This window comes from Podarcis pityusensis (assembly GCF_964106645.2).
Source record: "Podarcis pityusensis genome assembly, chromosome: 2".
In the NCBI taxonomy this organism is placed as follows: domain Eukaryota; kingdom Metazoa; phylum Chordata; class Lepidosauria; order Squamata; family Lacertidae; genus Podarcis; species Podarcis pityusensis.
In genome coordinates, this window is record NC_138029.1 from 76,530,282 (window position 1) to 76,549,929 (window position 19,648).

Below are 19,648 nucleotides of genomic sequence, written 5' to 3' on the forward strand. Positions count from 1 at the left end.
AGGACTTTGCAATATTATTTTGTACTTGCACCGCAGCCTTAAAGTGGTTTAGTTTTGGTTGAATGAACGCATGAATGGCTTATTTAACCAATGGTCATCACTGTCTACAAGAACTGGTCAAATATAAGATCACTGAAGTAAACCGTTGTATCAAAATACATTCAAATCAGATTCCCTTAAAGCAAATGACCTCCAAAAGAAAAGACTAGATTAAATGTTTATTCCCTTTTCCCATGGAGTCCTGAGAATTTCTGCAGTCTCAGGGAATAGAAGTTTGTAGCACCTTGGCCAAATTATGTTAGAATTATTTTGGGAAAGCCATGGCAGCTAAACCATAAATCTAATTTGTTGCATTAATAATGGCCTCAAAGTAGTTCTGAAACAAGGTTTCTATTTTAGAGGAGGAGACCTGCATTCCATACCCAAATAAAGCCAGTGACATCAACTAGCCACAGAGTCCCTGTTCTTGTGTCATTTAAATGTAAATGAAAGCTTTGCAGCAGAATAGCTTTGAAGAATGTCCTCAGAGCTGAGCTCCAAATTTATTTACTGAGGTTTGAAAATAAACTCTTTGATCTGATGGCGGAAGGTATTTTCAAGGAGGCGTTGAAAAAAAGAATGAGTTTCTTTTCATGTTTTAAGTTTCAGAATGTGAAACATCCTCACAGCAGAGGAGACTGGCAACCCAGTCCGTGAAGTGTGGTAGGACAAAGAGACCCCAACTTTACACTGGGGCTGGCCAAACAATGAAGATAACATAGCTAGTTTTATATCACTAAACTGACCTCACTTGAACAGAAAGCAACATATTCAACTTGTGAAGGAATGCAGAATTTGCTGTATCTGCATGGCCAAGCACCAGGGGTTATATAATGGATGGCTCTTTGCTCCAGTGAAGGCTTCCATGAATAGAAGTACACTATTTAAAAAAAATCCTTCTCAATCCTAGGGAACAAACTGGGGTGGGGGGCAGGCTCAGGGGCAGCAAAAGGGGGAATTAGTGAAAATTGCTTCCCCCCTCCATTCTGCTCACAGAGGCCTCCAAATGATTGACAAACCTTCTATGAGTGGAGAGATACGATTCAATATCTCTGTTCAATCCTTTCCAATGGCTCTGCCCCAGCTGTGCTTGTGTTGTGTGTATATATTGTCATGCAGAGAGGTTGAACTGAAGGTTGCAATGAAGTTGACTATGGTTTTGTCTCTCCTCTTTTTCTCACCAATATCATAACTTTGAATGGAACTGAAACTCTTCTTTGTCTTACCAGTCTCTAACACTGAATGATCTGAAGCTTCATTCATCTGCGAGAGACGTGGCCCTGATGAGCTTCAATCTCACGTCTGGTGCCGTTATACCTTCGCAAGCCGGATTCAACCTTTCCATTGCAGATTCCACGAATAACACCCGCTTTCCTGTAAGTATCTCATATGAATAACGACAGAATCAGCTTCACCTTTATGGATTTGACTCTGTAAAATGCTTTGCACCACATGCAGCAAATTTTATTTGCAATCCTTAAAGTCTTTAAATTGTAATACACTGGTTTAGTAATTTGGTTTTCTTCACTTTTATTGCATCAGGGTTGTAAGATGATTAATAATTCAGTGATAGTTGAATGGGATATTCTGGCCTCCAATGGGATCATTCATGCTATTGAAGCACCTCTGATGGCACCTCAACTTGGGCAACTTGACCAGGTTGGTTATTAGTTGGTTTGTATTAATCTTTCAGAATTATCCTGCTGCAGAATAATCCAGCTTGCATCCCATTCATCTCTGCTTTACTACATAAGTAGGATTTATATTCAGTCTTTTAAGAAGTGATGTGCTTTGCAAATAACGATCAGCGGATTTGACTTTGTGTGTTCCCAAGGCTATATATGGAGGCCATGTTTAACTAACATGGATCTGATCACTGGTCAACAACGAATTTCTTGTCTGCGTTTTTTCAGTTGATTTAGGACGAATCTGATGCGCTGAATCCAAAAATCACATTGGTTTTGCTCAATCAGGTCAAGTTTTTGAGTTATGGCCACATGTCATTTTTTTACATTTTTGTTCACATGTATTCTTGTGTGGAGCATTTTAGAAGAAGGGGGTAAAATGCCATGTCGAATAATTGTTTTGATTGGAAATGATTATTTTAATGACAAGAAGTATTCAGGTCTGATAGTTCTGGGTGATTATGTCGAAAAGGGATCAGTTTGAAGTCATAAAACCATGTCACTGACTCCTACTTCTGCGCTGTTGATGTGACTGGGATCAACAGAAAGAACCGGAGCAGCCTCAAGTATCCTGATCTTCAATCAGCACGTTGTCCTGTAGCTCATTGTGATTAAATTCCAGTGCCTATCTTCGGAGAACTTCCTGTCATTAGTGACGAAGGTGCCTCCAGTGTTGAAGGACATTGAAAAAGAAGAAGTGGTTCTTGAAGATGATGCTCCATATCCATTTTCCCAAAAGGAGTTGAATGATCTAGTTCGTGACCTCAGCTTGTCAAAGGACTCTGCCGAACTGTTGGCATCCAGATTGAAGGAAAAAAACCTCCTCTCTGACAGTGCTCGCATCAGCTTCTTCCGCAACAGGCATCAAGAGTACCTCCGTTTTTTCTCGGAAGAGAAGGACTTGGTGTACTGTGCAGATATTGCGCAGCTTCTGCTCAAGCTTGGAGTACCACAATAAGAACCCAAAGATTGGAGACTGTTAATTGACAGCAGCAAGCGATCATTGAAATGTGTTCTGCTACACAACGGCAACCAGTTTGCCTCTATACCCCTGGCTCACTCAAGTACACTGAAGGAGAACTATGAAGCAGTGAAGTATGTGCTGGAGAAAATTGGTTATGATCAGCATAAGTGGTTTATTTGTGTTGACCTGAAGATGGTGAACTTTTTGTTGGGACAACAGTCTGGCTTCACCAAGTACCCATGTTTTCTGTGCATGTGGGATAGTAGGGACCGTGCTCAGCATTACATGAAGAAGGACTGGCCTGTGCGGGCGGAATTGGTGCCTTGCAAAGAAAGGAACGTCATCAACGACCCTCTGGTGGACAGAGACAGAATACTCTTCCCACCGCTGCACATCAAGCTCGGCTTAATCAAACAGTTCACCAAGGCTCTGGACAAGGATGGTGACTGCTTCAGTTACTTGTACCAGGCTTTTCCAGGATTGACCATGGAGAAGTTGAAAGCTGGCATCTTTGACTGTCCTCAGATCCGTCAGCTCATCAGAGATCCAGAGTTCAGAAACTCAATGAACGAAGTGGAACTGGAAGCGTGGAAGGCATTTGTTCTGGTAGTGAAGAACTTTCTTGGCAACAATAAGGCCAGAAACTACGCAGAACTTGTCAACAACATGCTGACTGCTTTCAGAAACCTGGGCTGCAACATGAGCGTCAAGATGCACTACCTATTTTCACATATGGACCGGTTTCCTGAGAAGCTGGGTTCAATGAGTGACGAGCAGGGGGAGAGATTCCATCAGGATATGAAAAAGATGGAGTATAAGGTATAAGGGTTGCTGGGACGCAACCAGGTATAAGGGTTGCTGGGATGCAGTCATGATAGCTGACTACTGTTGGACTCTGAAGAGAGACCTCCCTGCCGCTGAGCATTCCAGGAGTTCCAAGAAAGGGAAGTTCAAGCCCTGAAGTTTGAAAAATGGTGAAGCAACATGCAATTTACGTGTACTTACCTTTATCAATGCCCACCATTCAGTTTACAGTAAACCTGACCTGATGGAGAGAAATGGATGCCATTTCCTGATTCAGCAGTGCAAAAATACCCTAAATCAGTTGTATAAATCTAGACAACATTCAAAAAGTAAAAAATTGTTGCCCAGTGTTATAATTCATTTTTTCCATAAAATTCCAGCTTTTTAAGATTGTGCAGTTACTCATTTTACAAAGGAAGATCCTGAACAACAAAATAAACCATATCCAATTTCACAGAACCTTTAAACAAAAATTCACCTCAAAACTAAGCCATAAAAATTACCCAGTTTCTTATGTTCAAGGCCAAAATGATACTATAAATGATACTATAACTATCTGATTAGCTACCCAGCAGTAACAAGATAACCAAAATTATGATCAAGATGCAACATTATATTGATTGGAAGAGAAGGAAAGCTGCAGGGCTTCTTGGGGGTTGGTCAGAAGTACTTCTCCTTTATTGGTTGCTGCTTCCTGTCCAACTTCTCAGCAGTTTTCTACAGCTTCGCAGCAGGAAGCATGCCAACTCACCTCTTGCTCTGGTGGCTGTTTTCGTGGACAGTGATAATAAGAGTTTTCAGATTTGCTGTAGAACAGCGTGGCACTTTAAAAAACGCTAGCTGCCCTTAACTAAGGCAGGACTCTAATCCAACATTTTGAAATACGAACAAAATTGCTTTTCACAGGTTGTTGGTGCTGTGAAATCACCTGCTGCTGTGACCATCGGTGTATCCATTGTAGTCTCCCTAATACTGTGTGCAATGGTGGCTGGTGTGTCCTACATCTACCTCAAAAGGAAGAACCAAGGATTCCAGTTTCGCTATTTCAAGGTATCTTCATCATGCATTTTGTTTATTTAAACCATTAATATACCACCTATCATAGTCTCTAAATGGTTTACAAGGCCTGCAAAGGGTCAGCTCTTCATTCATTACTCCCACAGACTTTCCACCTTCAATTATATGGATTAAGTGGGGAAATATCTTCTAATTTGTTGCATTCTCATTTCTGGTCACAGGCACCTGTAACATTGCATCCATGCCAAGTATTGGGAGGAATTCAAGAGTGTACTAATTGTGCTAGTGGAATGGCTTGCACAGGAAGCCAGTACAGTTGGATGCGCAACAGATTTTATCTAGCCCTGATACTTCCTGTTGCTCAACCAGTTGCACAACCAGCTTTTGTTTTTTATTTTTATGAGATTTATATCCCGCCCTTCATCATAAGTTCTCAGGGCAGTTCACAGAATAAAATACAGGATAAAAACAAGTAAAGAATTTATTATTTTTTTATAGCAACTACTCATTTTTTGAGGAAAATAATTAGTTTGCTTAAAAGTTTCATAACTCCTCACGTCCCACTCACATTGTAGCTTCAGTTATGCATCACAATAGGCAGGACAACTCTAGCTATCGGCTCATTTGGCCAGCCATGCTGCAGGTGTATACGGGATGAGGGAATCCCTTTGAGCACTAATGAAAGAGCACTATATCAATACTAATTATTAAAGTTATAGACCAAATTGATGCCAGTGGTTTGTGCCTTTTTAAATTAATTAATCAGCTTTGCAGTTAGAAGGGCAGAGACATGCTTAGCCTATTTCTACTTTGCCTGTAGGCTGAACTGGAAGATGACGAGCCTTCTTCCTGGGAGGAAAGGAGCCCACATTTGGTGTCCATTCCAAATCCCATTTATGGAGCAGACATCTCCATCTATGAGCCATTTGAGGTAAGACAACTGATCTTTATATTTTGTTGATATATTTATACAAAGTGTAGTGAAGTTTTTCTAATTTCAACCTTTTCTACATTTACTGTCCATATATAATCAAAATTAAGAAAGCATTTCTCATTAGTCTCTTAATGGAATCATTTAGAAGCCGCCTTGATTTTCAAGCAATCTGAAGAGGCATTGCTCCCCCAGTCTAGTGGCTGTAACTGAGTATCACAATAAACCAGCATTTATAATAACAGGAAAATTCTACCCTCCTTCTGGACTTGAACACTCCCTTGCAGCACAGCTGCAACTTTGAAAGCTTTCCATTCCCTTTTCAATAAACTGCAGTTAAACTTTTTGCAAGAGCCCCCCAAAACTGGCAAACCTTAACAACACTGTGTTTGAAGTAAACCAACTTAACTATGGTTTGTAGAACTAAGCCAGCTTCTTCAAGATTAGCTACAGTTTAGGGTTCAGACTAATGTTAAAATATGATTAATTCAAACCAGAAACAAACACTTCTGCTCTCCTTGCAGTCTCAGAAGAAGAGAGAGGGGAGCATGCAAGTTTGTGGGAAAGCTAGGTTGATTCCTGTGATCACAAACCATAGCCTATCATGGCATCTGAATACAAGCAAAGTTTTGCTTTTCCATTCATCTTTCAGAAGGTGATCACCAAACTGGGATTGGCAGTACTTAGTATCTTGGCATAGTGATACTTGGCATAATGCCGATAGTATCTTGGCATAGTGTCGTTGAATAATCTTCAATAAAAGATCTAAAATGGTGAATTTAAGGCTGCCCAAAATGATTGCTTCCTTTGCTCTTGCAATGTGCACCAAGCCACAGATGGTCCACATGGCATATTTGTAGTGGACGATTGATATTGTCGTGACCGGTTTTCTTGTACTACAGTAAGTTTGCAAAAGTCAAGCTTATTCTCTATAGAACTCTTGTCAGATTAACTGGCCTAATAAGTATTTGAATGTTTGTTTCAGGATTCTCTCACCGGAGATGATTTTTCAGATGCCTTTGGAATTCAAGGCAACCAGTAAGCTGGAAACAACACTTTCCAGAAGCTATGTAATTCAGAATGAACAGAATATGGCTGTTATGGACTGCTAAGAAGCCTTGCCTGCCCTTTCAATGGTGACAAATTAACAAGCGGCTTTAATTGTAAATTGTTTAACATACCTCAGTTCCATTCCTCTTCTCAAATACATGGACAGGAAATTGGGGCCCATAGAGCTCCTTGCCCTTGCATGCACACAGGGGCTTCAGCAATTTTCTGTTTGAATGTAGCCCCCTTGTGCTGTTTTGGGTGTCAGGAATGAGTTTTTGGATGTCATAAGGAGTGGCATTAGGAAGGTGAGGGATGGAAAGTCATGTTGTGTTCTTTGGATTCTGCTCCTAAATCTTCAGGCTGAAACTTAGGGAATATGATGACTCTTGAATGTGTTTGGATCGGTGGGTGCTGTGGAGAATCTTCAGTGGGCCAATAAAATCTGAGTTCAGTTAGATAACTTTACTCTGAAACTGCACTATGGAGCCTTCTGCCGATCCCTTTTTAAAAATGTTACTTAAAAGGCAGTTTGAAATACTGCCTGAAAACTGTAGGCCCATCTTTGTTTATAATCCTACTGAATTTATGTACTGTTCCGAGAATGACAGATGTTTGTAAATGAATGGGAACAAGCAAATGTTGTCAACCTTCATTAAGTGTTTGGTTATTTTGAACCTGAAGGTAGTTATTCAACACTTAGTAAGGATACATAATGGTGAAAAGGTATGTTCTGCCTTAGGATTGAGAGCCATTATTTAGTAATCCCCACACTGCCTAAGAGAAGACAATGTCAAGAGAAAGTCATTATCCCATGATGCAATACTTTATTTTTGTAAAAATAGTAAATAACCAACAAAAGAAACATTCTACACTTGCAAGGTCACTTAGAACAAACCACAAATTCTGTGTAGTGTGGGAAAGAAGAATGAATGTTTGTGCAGATTGTTATGAAGTAGGCACACAGCTGACAACAGGATGCTTTGTGAGCAGACCTGTGAGCCAAAACTATTTTACCTAGCTTGGACAAAATTTGACCAAATCATTATTTCAGTTCTTCAAGTTCTGAGCCATTTGGCATTATACAGAGTAGCCTACTTATAATAGAATGAGGATAATGCTAACTTCAGCACCTTATGACACAGAACTTTAGGTTGGGTTTCAAAAATGCAACAAGAAAATTCTTATAATAATTTAGATAGAACAATGTCTGACAAGTAATCCAGTATCACTTTTTCTGCGGAATACAGTAAATACAATGGAAACAGTATAGCAAGTTAATTGGTTTCTCCGCCATGTCAATCTTACAGCTTTTTATTCAAATGCTCATTTTCTCCACCTAAACGTCTAGCCAAACTGATATTATATCACTTAGGAAAACTAGCTGTTTAACATATTTCATGTTCAAAAGCTAGGTCACAGATGGCTTTATGATGCAGGAATCGTTATGTTAGTTATTCATGTTATCTCTTCTGTGCAATATAAAGTTAATTGGCACATTTAAAGCAGGCAACATTAATAAGGAAACGAAGTGACATCAAGTTTTATACCTTCACTTTGAATGGGAATGCCCAGCCTTTCCAGAAATTCTACGTTGGGCAGGGCTTATCCCCCCCCCCCCCAATTTTATTTCGGTTGGCACCCCTGTAGGCATTCCACAGTGTTATGTGTTTGCCTACACAGTGCTTATCTGTTTTTAAAAGTCATCATGTTTGAAGAGAGACTTGACATAGTTGAGAACGTGTCAAAAGAGAAGAAATAACAATAAATAAATAACAGCCCTACATAATATATTAGCTTGCAGGACACATGCAGACTATATAACTATAGTTGTCATTAAATACAGTGGTACCTTGGGTTAAGTACTTAATTCGTTCCGGAGGTCTGTTCTTAACCTGAAGCACCACTTTAGCTAATGGGGCCTGCTGCTGCTGCTGTACCGCCGGAGCATGATTTCTGTTCTCATCCTGAAGCAAAGTTCTTAACCCGAGGTACTATTTCTGGGTTAGCGGAGTCTGTAACCTGAAGCGTATGTAACCTGAAGCATATGTAACCCGAGGTACCACTGTAGTAGAAAACTTCAGAGAGGCCATTTTAAGGTATGTTTGTTTCCTTACTTAAGATGTGAATGATAAAGTGTTGTGTATTTTTTTACACAACTAAACTTAAGCCTATTATAGCTACAGAATAATTTATCAAACCACATTTTATAAACCAGCTCCGTGTGTTTGACTAATACGTAGAATCCTAATATAAATCCCTAAAAGAGTAAAATATAAGATACAGTACACAAAGACCAGTATTCTAGTCTTAAACAACATCACTTTGGTACCATATACATGAGAAAGAGCAACAAAACATCTCCTTAAGCATCAACTACAGTGACAACAATTTCTATAGCTTGACAGTAAGGTTGCTTTGGCATCATTAGAATGCAATTTACCATATCAATGCACAATTCAGCTTAATTCCAGTTTTGAACTGCCATTTGTAAGACAGAATAGTTCTTGATTAGATTTTTTAAAAACTGTGCTGGAATCATGTGGAGCAGCTTTATTTAATTATATCTAAATTAGCCAGCATAAAACCCATTATAGAATTCAATCAAATTGCAATATTTAAAAAATAAACACAGGTCTCCTGCCCAGCTTTTAATTTATACACCTGGAATGCTTATCAGAGCCAGCCCAAATGGACTTTGGTGAGTCTTTCAGGGAAAGATGTTCTATTAAATGGTATGGTTCTGATCTGCAGTAGCTGGGTACAAAAACAGGTATTAAGTTGAGGGTCAGGGGGCTCCATTATGATGAAATATAGAAAAGATGTGTCGCCAAGCTAGCTTCAGCCCAAAATGTTTGCCTTTACCAATATATAGGAAACGGCCTTCTATCAAGTCAGACCAGTTGCAGGGTTTTAGATGGGACATTCCTAAACATACAGAGAGCTTGAACATGAGGCTTTTTATATGCAGAGCATGTGCAAACACTGGAACACTTCAGTTAACATGGTCCTGATAACTCACCACTTGTATTAGCTGATGCTTCTTCTGAGTAGTCTTTCAATGGCAGCTCCACCTATTGCACAGTGAAAGACTCAGGTTTACATCTCACACAAAGGAGAAAGCACCCATGGCTTCAGCCACTGAACCCTAGGCTCACCTTTTGCAGCACGCTGGTGATAGATTGTGTCCTTCATCTGTGTCAGGCTAAAAAGTAGCAGATGCTTAAATAATACACCATTTGTTTCCATATTTTGATCTCAAGAAATAGGTTTGAAATTCAAGCTACACTTATACAATGGTGAAAAGTAGTTTTTAGAAATATATGGGATGGTATATTTAATAGGGCTGATTGAGACATGCATGCACATCATGTGACGAGTGCAGCAACTACGTTCATTGTTGAGCCATTACAAAGCTACCACATCAGCTGATCACAAACACAGTGCTTTCCAATGGTCAGGTCACACATTGTGCTACGAGTCAAAGTGTAATCAAGTGATACATGTGGACCAGTCCATGCTCTAGCAGAAATGCACACTACCTATTGAGAAATCTCACTATGCTCTCAGCAGCAGTCATTGATCTACCGGGTGAGAAACTTTGCTTGTTTAGCCCTTCTGGGCCATGCTCACAATAAGCTCTGTTGATCACTACATTTGTACATAAAACTGAGTTGGCTATATGTTGTTTATTATACTGTGCTCAGTTGTGCAAAGATACACAAGCTAGCACCTTTGAATTTATAACCTAATCAAGTGTTAATCTAGCACATTCTGAGCTGCTGGCAGTTATTAAAGTTTAAAATTCTTTTGCCAAGGATTTAGAGTGCATCTCAGATCTAATGAACCAAAAATAATTCTGGCTTAGGTCTTAAAAATATAAATGTGTCCACATTTTAGTAGGAATACATCCAGAGCTATTTGCCAATGTAATCACAGCTAAGTCACATCTAAAGTCTGGGTAGAGACATGGACAAATAGGGCTGTATAGTATTAACAAGTTCTGAGAATATCATCGGATCACGGCTACACAACACACAAACTCTGGAACTGAACATTTTGGGTAGAACCTCTAAGTAGAAGGAACTACTTTATGGAGACAGTGCACAGGAACCTAATTCACCCTTTGGACTTCTTATCAGTGAAGCATTTCTAAGACATAATTTGTACAGCCTTTTCACTCGTTCATCTTGAGTATGTATTAGGAAGTACTGGGAGGCAAAGGACAGCAATAGGCACACACTGTAACCAGGTTGCAATCTAAGGCTAAGATGCTGGGCCCTTCCTATACAACAGCTTTATTGCAACAGTGGGACATACACATCCTTTCACCGGATGTGCACCATTTCCTCCAAGAATGGAGTCTTCATGCAACCAGTGCAGAGCTGGTCCATCCAGAGGGGAGCTTCATGCTGCAGCGGAGTGCGCCGGGGGTAGAAGGTGAAGTTGACATCATAGTTCAGTAGGCAACTGATGGATGCCATGTAGATGTCAGAGAAACGGATCAGTCTTCGAGAAAAGTAGGTCGGGTTGTGGAAGGTTCGAAAGATGCTACCAAATTGGGGGTTAAAAAGATTCTTCGAAAGTGACCTGGAAGGAAATAATTTACTATTAAGCCATGAGAACAGAAACCCTTGACAACGTCTGGGGTTTTGTGCGGACAGGCGGAGAACGCCCCCCCCCCCCAGCCCCGGACGACAGCCAAGTGGAATAATGACTCAAGACAATGTGTTATAGGAGTAAAATTTTGGCCACAACTTTATTAAAGCTTCAGATGTAGGGAGACCTTGGCTTAGGCATTGGGCGTTTCTCCCTCCCAGTCCCCGGCCGGGGATCTGGGGAACATCAGGGTTCTCCAGAATGTGTGGGGATTGGGCTAGCTCTGGAGAACGTCTGTTCAAGCAGAGAGCCCGCCCCCCATTTCGCCGCCGTCGCAGGGGAGAGCAATGACAACCTATTGGCGTATGGACAATGCCTCCCCTCAAAACAACCCCTTTAACGGGGAACTGTGGGATTGCCACCGCAGGAGGGCCGTGGGTCACCATGTCACCCCCCCCCCCCATTTAGGGAAGATAGACTAAAGGATTCCGCCCAATGCCTGAAACCGCCAAAGTTGTGATGTTTTGCTACGGGGAAGGCAAAACCTGCCAATGCAGGAAAATTCCTTTCCGGCCCTTCAACAGTGACCATAACGTAGCAGCGCCAGTGTAAAGAAGAGGTTAACCTGCAAAAGAAGGCTTAACTGAGGGAGGGCAGGGTGGGAGAAGCTCTGAAGCCGACTGAGAACTCCCAGGTAAGTTCCACCCATTATTGTGTGGGCAGGGCGATCCCTTCTGGCCAACTCTCTCCTGGCAATGCCTCCCCAGCTGGGATTGGGTAACTGCCAGAGGTAGGCAGCTACCTCCAGGTGTCCAGCCTGGGGGGGGGGTCCAGGCTGTACTGCCGGGAGCCACATCGGATGGGGGGGGGGCTGCGCGACCACGCAAAAGGTGCCACCCATTTGATGTGGGGAGCGGTCATTGGGTTAGCTACTCAGAATTCCTCTGCTGTTTTTGGCCGGCAGATTAGTCTGTTTAAGGGAGCACCCAGCATCCTCTTCAGCTAAAAGTTTTTCCAGGACCTCTTAAGCTCTGAGAGACAGATGAGGGGTGCCTGACATGTTTGTCTTGCTACTTCACCTGCCCCTAAGTAGGCCACCTGCACCCCTCCCAAAGGGAGAAAGAAAACTGTTCAGTATAGAAGCAAAGCAATATTGGGGATTAGCATCCAATAAAATGCCTTCTTAGTCACAACCAGTTCCCAATTAAGTGTGAGATTTGTGTTTGGAATTTATGTAATAATGCAATGACAGTTTTCTTTCTTTTTTTTCTTTTTTGAGGTGGGGAGGAACAGACGACAATAAAAAAAATCAAGATTCACCTAATTTCCTGTCGTTCTTTCATCCATTCCAGTAGCACCTGCCTAGATTCTGCATCTTGATACATCTAAAAGTTAAGAAAAAGGAAAAAAAATCCAAGATGTTTGAATGTTGAACATAGCTGAATATCAGGCTAAATACATGTTCTAATACTTATGAAGGTTGCAGTTTTACATCTCCTTTCATCTGAGAAAAGAAATACAAACAAGGAAATATAGCCAGGAAGTTGGCTTAGCTACGGTTAGGGTGATGGTAAGCCTAACCATAATCATGCTAGGCAACTACCTAATAAAATCACCATTTGGTCTATTTTACCTGCATTCTCTCCAAAAGTCCTGTAAGAGCCTGCTGCCAAGTCAAAGAGTGCATATATTGTTCTGTATTAATGATTCGGATTTCCGTCTCAAGTTCTGGAACAATGGCACCTGTCCTCCAACCATGCCGCAGCATGAGATCCTAAGAAAGAGGGAGGGAAGGAAGGGCACAGCATACGATACTGTGGTGCAGCCTTGTAAATAAGCCCACAATACACATTTTATTAGCCCTGCCATACTGATAAATCAGTTCATAGCCTGAAGGAAACAATTTTTCATCCAGTTCTTACTCGCCAACAACAATCAGGAAAGCCACTATTCGTTGTTAGCTTTTCGCTTTATCCTATAGTCTACTCTTTTCTTTCTCACGCCATTTAATTTTTAAATAAACATTAATCTTCTTTTAGCTTTATTAGTCCTTGAGGAGTGGCAGTCCTTAGGAGTGGAGAGGAGGAGGTGGCGATCTCTGGGTTGAACAGAATGTGCTACAGAAATGTATGGTGATGTTTTATTTACAAAAAAGGGAAAAATTCTTAGTAAACAAAATGCAGCAGTTGAAATATGTTTGTAGATGACAGCATCTGCAATCGCAGGGTAGGGAGTCTACTCAAGGTCAGTTCATTCCCAAAAGCAGTCAACCACTCATGCAGACTTGGTTTTATTCCCCTTAATGAAAAATATATATACCCTGCGTACCAAAACATGAAGCATACAAAAGATACAATATACTCCAAAAACTATGATGTCAGATACGATAAAAGTACCCAATAAAACCATTCAATAAAAGCTCTGCAGAGTTTTTCCTAACAGCAGCCTCTACAAGGAAATCAGCTTGAGTGTAACTGAGCCAGCGCACAATGTCAGCTGGCAGGCGGGAGCTCTTCAGATGTACATGTAAAGAGATATAGCAGGATAGAATCCTATGCATTGTTATTACAGAACAGGTTCTACTGACATCAGTGGGCCCTAGTATTTTTGACTAAGCATGCATAGCAATGGGCATCTGTCCAGCAGAAACACCCTGCATCCCCCCCCCCATCCAATTTTCTGGAATGGTTCTTGCAAGGTGCAAGGGGTTGCTGCCAGAAGGAAATAGCCTCTCTGTTCACAAGGTATAAGGCAGATCCTGGCCAAGCAGAAAGGGAAGAAGTGGTGGGAGGAGAAACCTCATTTTGCAAGTTGCCTTTAGAAAAATAAAGTTAAAAATAGTAGACAGAGTTGACACGGGGGCGGGGGGGGGGAGATCCAACAGTTACTTTTTAAACTGTTACTCTTAAAAATGGTTATATATGGACTGTGGTTTGGAAATGTGCCTTAAAATGGCAGACTAGAAGAAGAAAGTATTTGACCTTTTGCAATAAACTTGATGCTGGTATGGGTTTCAAATCAGGACTGGCTAAAAAGGAACCACCTATGCAATGGGAGTTGATCATGCTGAACAAGAATCAAAGCCATCGTGTGGGTGTCTTCCACAAATATATCCCAGAGCAACAATACTGAAGAACGAAGCTGTCCTTGGATATTGGTAGCAAGCAGAGGCCACTAAGTAGCACCGAGATAAAATTCCAAGTGGGACTGGAGTACTTACTGCAAGGTCGCTGTACAAATGGTCACCAAAATAAAGGACCTTGGACCCACGCCAGCCTGTTAGCCGCAGAAAATCAAACAGATTGCCCTTGAAACATAAGATGAACAAAAGAATGTGAGAATAAACTTAAATATCTGGTTTCTTCTTGCAAAGAAAAACAGTGTGTGCCGGTCTTGAAAAGGTCAAAAAAATAAGTCTCTCACTACTTTGATTTTTCTACAGAGCCAAGGAAACAAAGAGAAAATATTTGTTCAGAATAAGCCGCTTATTAAAAAAAACATCCATGGGTAAAAGCTTAAGGAGTTCTCACGGGAACTTTGTCAAATTAGGGGAAATGGCGACTTTGGAACGCTAGATTTATAATCCCATCATTCCTACAAATTCATATCTTGCACGTTGTTTGTATTCAAGGAACCATTCCTAAATTTATAGACTAACTGATCCCTAAGTGTGCGGTGAGTTAAGTTCTTATCTGATTTAGCCTCACTGTAGCTTTGTACGACAATCCACTGGTACTCCAATACTACAGTTGAAAAACTACAAACAAAAAGGGGTTGTATCCTGAAAGCAATGGGACTGATGTTAGTAATGATTAATTTCGGTCCCATTACTTTAAATGGGTCTGCTTTAAAGCATAGCTAAGTCATGATTTATGTTAGTGATTTGCTATGTGCTGAACATTAATTTCAAGATAGTCTAGGCCCAATTTCAATATGCTATTCCCAGGGCCCTCAAAGTGGGACACAGGCTACCTTATAAAGGTACACTTACTTTTTTGCAGTGACCATTATCTGTTCCTAAGCTTCTCCCACTGGCCCAACTTCTGTATGTTTTGACTGGGCTGCAAGGCAGATCTGTCCTCAGATATCCTAGCAGCAAAACACAGGCTGCTGGGTTCCCTCCACTATTACTCATGCTTCCTAATGAATCCTGGCATGACCAGAACTAGACTTCCATCATCACTGACGTCAATCCCAACCCATCACATTCAAATTCACGCAGGATGAATGAATGACATTTTTTGCTGTTTAAAAGATCATCCCAATTCCAACTTTAGGAAACTTTCCCAACATTGGCATGCCTAGTAAGAATGGAGAAATGTGTTAATTTCAGAGGGAATTTGTTGTCAACCACATACACACACACCAATAATCATCTCCCTAACTATGACAACCATTCAAATGTTTGTGCTGGGAAGGTTTTAACATATCGGATTCTAAGACAAGAGTCTGGTAATAAAGACATCTGGGAAAAACATAACTAGGAAACTGCGGGTCAAAATGATTTCCCTACTGGGACACTTTTACCCATGTATTAGGTCACATATGGTATGAATATACAGAGCCTTCCTCATCTTCCTAGTCTCATCCACACAGCATTCTATTAACAAATCCTGAAGATATTTAGCCATATTATGTTTGTTTGGATGATGCTACAGCCATTGTCCAATTGGCACCATATTGTTATGTCCGAAATCATTGACTCAGCAATGAAATACTTTGACATTATAATTCTGAAGGCCTGATTTGATCACAGCACTGCCTCAGAACCATTTCTGAATTTTAGAGAGCTCAACTGCGAATCACATAAAGTGGGTTACTAACAATTTTTCGTGATATCTTCTACAGATCAATAATCTTCTAGCCTTCCTCAAAAGATTTTTCAAGACCCTGCTAACTCCTAGGCTACCTGCAGAACAAGACAACCTCGTCTACATATTAAAATAGGAAAACAAAATCTTGCTCGACTGTTTTCCTTCAGAAACAATGGGATGAAATCATTTCAAAAGAACAGGACAAATATGTTTATGACTTCAGAAGAGTAATTATCCACCTCAGCTTTTATCTTATGACATATTTGCATCACAGTTCTAAGAATGGGAGATTCTAAGAAAATGGAAATAAAGAAGCTATGAAAAAAGTATAAAATTACAGCTTTTGAAGAAGAGTAGCAAATACCTATTTCATGCTTGCTCACATACTTCAAAGTGACTCAAAAAAGTTCTAGTATCCTTAAGCTAAGCCATGAAGTGATAAGATACTGTTAAGTAGTCTTACCTGTTTGTAAATTTTCCCCTTTTCCAGTTTGCTTATTTTATCCCAGTGAAGTGAACCTTTTTCATCCATTTTCCTGAAGGGTCTACAAAAGTCAAACAACTGCTGTTACAGGCCTGCAAACGAGTGAATCTTGCTATGGAAACTTGAATTAAGATGACAAATGGGAAGTGATTCCTTAAGTCACTTTGTGTTAAATCATCATTAGTTTTATTATGTGAACTGTTCAAAAGTTTGTTAATGAAAGCAGCAGGAGGAAAGAAATTGGCCCATTTATTCACAACAGTTTGCATAATGAAAATGTATGGTCTGTTTTAAGAGAAAAAACAGCCACTGCATGCTTTCTTTTTCTAGGATGTTAGGGACTCAATATATATAACCACTTCAACACACATGGCAGCTGGGATAGAGGAAAAGGTGTCCTAAAAATAGTTATTTGACTTATTGTACATGGATGCTTGACGTCAATGGCTTGCATTACACACAGTATTAAAGACTTCAAATACTCTGCAAAAGGCAGGGAATTAACATAATACATTTCTGTACAATTTGACAAACAAGCAGTTTTAGAAGAAGGAGCTTGTTTGGGTTGATCTCACCAGAATTTGAAAATGCAAACAAGTAATTTGGCATCTTGAAAAGAAACCCACTACTGCTAATGAACAGCTGCTGTCAAAACATGGCAATTGCATACTTAATTCCTCTCTTTCCTCACCCCACCAGTCAGGATTCCTGCCCATAGCCTGACTTCAGGATGTTCCACATTCCTGGCTCTGCCCCCCTTTATCATCAACTAATGATGTGGGGCAGAGAAGCACCGAATCTGCAGTTGCCATTTTGTGTAACAGCTGCAAAGTTAAATGTAACATATAGTTCTGGTATACTCCAACCCAAAACATACTTGCGTCTATCAGTGAAGAAATTTGGCTTATCTGCTTGCACAATGACCATGTCGAAAAGGTCTCGCCAGTTCTTGCCAACCATGTGCTTCATTCCTTTATCACTGCAGACAAAAACAGGGAAAGGTTATTTCATTTAATCCAGTGTATGGTACTCTAGAGAAAGATTTCATTTTGATCTGATGAAAGACATGGATTATCTGCCAAGATTTTTTCTTTTTTTAAAAATTCTAACCTGCCTTCCTAACAGCACAGCAGGAGCTGAGTTTTGTTAGGGCTTACTGTTCACCTACACAAAGATGTGGTCCACAAAATGATTTTTCCTCCCTTTACTCTGAATTCCAGAAGCAGTCAAGGCAATAATATAAAATTAATGTCATTAGTGCAAGGATTTTTTTGTGTGCAATGAAACTCTGCTTGGCTGTCCTTCTCTGTGCCCTCTAAAATTGTTCTGGTGGTTCTTCCCAACGGTCTAGAACGTTTTTGGGAGGGCATAATTCCATTGTGCAAGTGCAAATCCTTGAATTAATGGAAAAAAATGTACTGGATACTGCCCCAAGCCTTCTTACTTCTACTCTGGGTACCTCCAAAATGCAAACCAATTCCAGAAGGGAGCCTTTCTCCATGCTCAGGAAAGGGTTGGGGTTTTGTCCTCAGTACTGTGCTAGGCTTTAGAATTAGTCAAAAAGAAAGAAAGCTTCAGTCCATTTACATGTGTTCATTAGGCTATCTTCAATACATACACTGTTCTTCATGTTCTGCAACTTTATTTATTTATTTAAGCAATTTATGTAGCAGTGTACAATGAGGTTACAAAAGAGAAAAATATTAACTATGAAAATCAGTAAAGTTTTCTTTAAATGTTTTTAAAACTGTTCACCAAGCACCTCAAGTTTGACAGGGTAGACCCCTGTCAGATCTCAAAGGCATTCCAGAGAACTGGGCCCACAATACTGAGCACACAACTTCTGGCGCATGCAAGCCAAGAGCAGAATTCAACTACCGTATTTTTCGCTCTATAGGACGCACTTTTTTCCCTTCAAAAATGAAGGGAAAATGTGTGTGCGTCCTATGGAGCGAAGACGCCATAGCCCCGCGACCCTCTCCTGGCTGGAGGTGACGCGCGGCTATGGCAGGAGCCTCTACAGCCCCGCGTCACCTCTCCAGCCGGGAGAGCGCGCGCGGGGCTAAAGAAGCACCCCGCGCGCGCTCTCCCGGCTGGAGAGGTGACGCGCGGCTATTGAGGCTCTTGCCATAGCCGCCCGTCACCTCTCCAGCCGGGAGAGCGTGCGCGGGGCTAAAGAAGCCATAGCCCCGCGACCCTCTCCTGGCTGGAGAGGTGACGCACGGCTATGGCAGGAGCCTTTCCGCTGCTCCCTGAACTGCTCTTTGGGGCTGGTGGTGGGCTTCCCCCCGCCAGCCCCAAAGAGCAGGTCGAAAGGAACCTGAAGCCTGGAGAGCGAGAGGGGTCAGTGCACACCGACCCCTCTCGCTCTCCAGGCTTCCAAGGTAGCCGCCTGAACGCACCTTAAACGGCACCTTGTTTTAGAGCGGGAAAACAAGAGGGGGAAAGTTCTCCCCCTCTCTGCACAGCGCCTCCTGCCGCTTCGCTGAAGGGGTGCTGGGCAGAGAGGGGGATAATTTTTTTTTCTTGTTCTCCCCCCTCTAAAACAAAGTGCGTCCTATTGTCCGGTGCGTCCTATGGTGTGAAAAATACGGTAAGTTGTCGTGTGCCCAGAACAAGGTCTGCTAGCACAATGGGCCGTATTCTCCCTCTTCCCTGCCCTGCATCCCCCAAATATGTCCTGGAGGAAAACCCAGAACAGACTTAGGGAGTGTGTGAGGGCACCACAGGAGAAAAGTCTTCTTGTCCCTATGTTGAATTCCACTCCATGTGTCAGAGCCACAAGGGTCAACTAACAGCAGCTCCCCTGAAGACCTGGGTGATCAGACAGGCTAGTTAAGGAATCAGGTGGTCCCCAAGTTGTTAAGGCCCTGTGAATTAAATTACCGTATTTTTGCACCATAACACTCACTTTTTTCCTCCTAGAAAGTAAGGGGAAATGTCTGTGCGTGTTATGGAGGGAATGCCTACGGGTGGCATGCCTACGGATTTTCCTCCTCTAAAAACTACGTGCGTGTTATGGTCGGGTGCGTGTTATAGAGCGAAAAATACGGTGTTCTCCAATCCTTCCCTGCCTGAAGTTCCCCATGGCTTCTGAGTTCAGCTTGACAAGACCTCAACCATGCCTAAAAGGTTCATACTGGCTAGTCCATTTGTGAACTAGGCTAGGAAGCCAGGACGGGTGTCACTTGCTGCATAACACATGCAGCGGCAAACATGCATTTGCCACCATATTACATGTGAAGAAGGCTTCAGCATTTTGAG

At 41.5% G+C, this 19,648-nt stretch overlaps 2 protein-coding genes across 2 annotated transcripts in view; one reads left to right on the forward strand and one right to left on the reverse strand.

Annotated features, from left to right (window-relative positions):
- Positions 1-7,142, forward strand: part of STAB1 (stabilin 1) — a 93,952-nt gene extending 86,810 nt beyond the window's left edge. Inside the window, exons 65-69 of the mRNA XM_080995349.1 lie at positions 1,269-1,415; positions 1,582-1,698; positions 4,399-4,542; positions 5,330-5,440; positions 6,426-7,142. Of these exons, the coding sequence (XP_080851475.1) occupies positions 1,269-1,415; positions 1,582-1,698; positions 4,399-4,542; positions 5,330-5,440; positions 6,426-6,482 (576 nt within the window). The 3' untranslated portion in view covers positions 6,483-7,142. The remainder of the gene's footprint in view (positions 1-1,268; positions 1,416-1,581; positions 1,699-4,398; positions 4,543-5,329; positions 5,441-6,425) is intronic.
- A 152-nt stretch (positions 7,143-7,294) lies between these two features.
- Positions 7,295-19,648, reverse strand: part of NT5DC2 (5'-nucleotidase domain containing 2) — a 31,143-nt gene continuing 18,789 nt past the window's right edge. Inside the window, exons 9-14 of the mRNA XM_080995385.1 lie at positions 17,262-17,363; positions 16,364-16,445; positions 14,307-14,393; positions 12,720-12,860; positions 12,407-12,471; positions 7,295-11,077 (exon numbers count right to left, since the gene is read on the reverse strand). Of these exons, the coding sequence (XP_080851511.1) occupies positions 10,816-11,077; positions 12,407-12,471; positions 12,720-12,860; positions 14,307-14,393; positions 16,364-16,445; positions 17,262-17,363 (739 nt within the window). The 3' untranslated portion in view covers positions 7,295-10,815. The remainder of the gene's footprint in view (positions 11,078-12,406; positions 12,472-12,719; positions 12,861-14,306; positions 14,394-16,363; positions 16,446-17,261; positions 17,364-19,648) is intronic.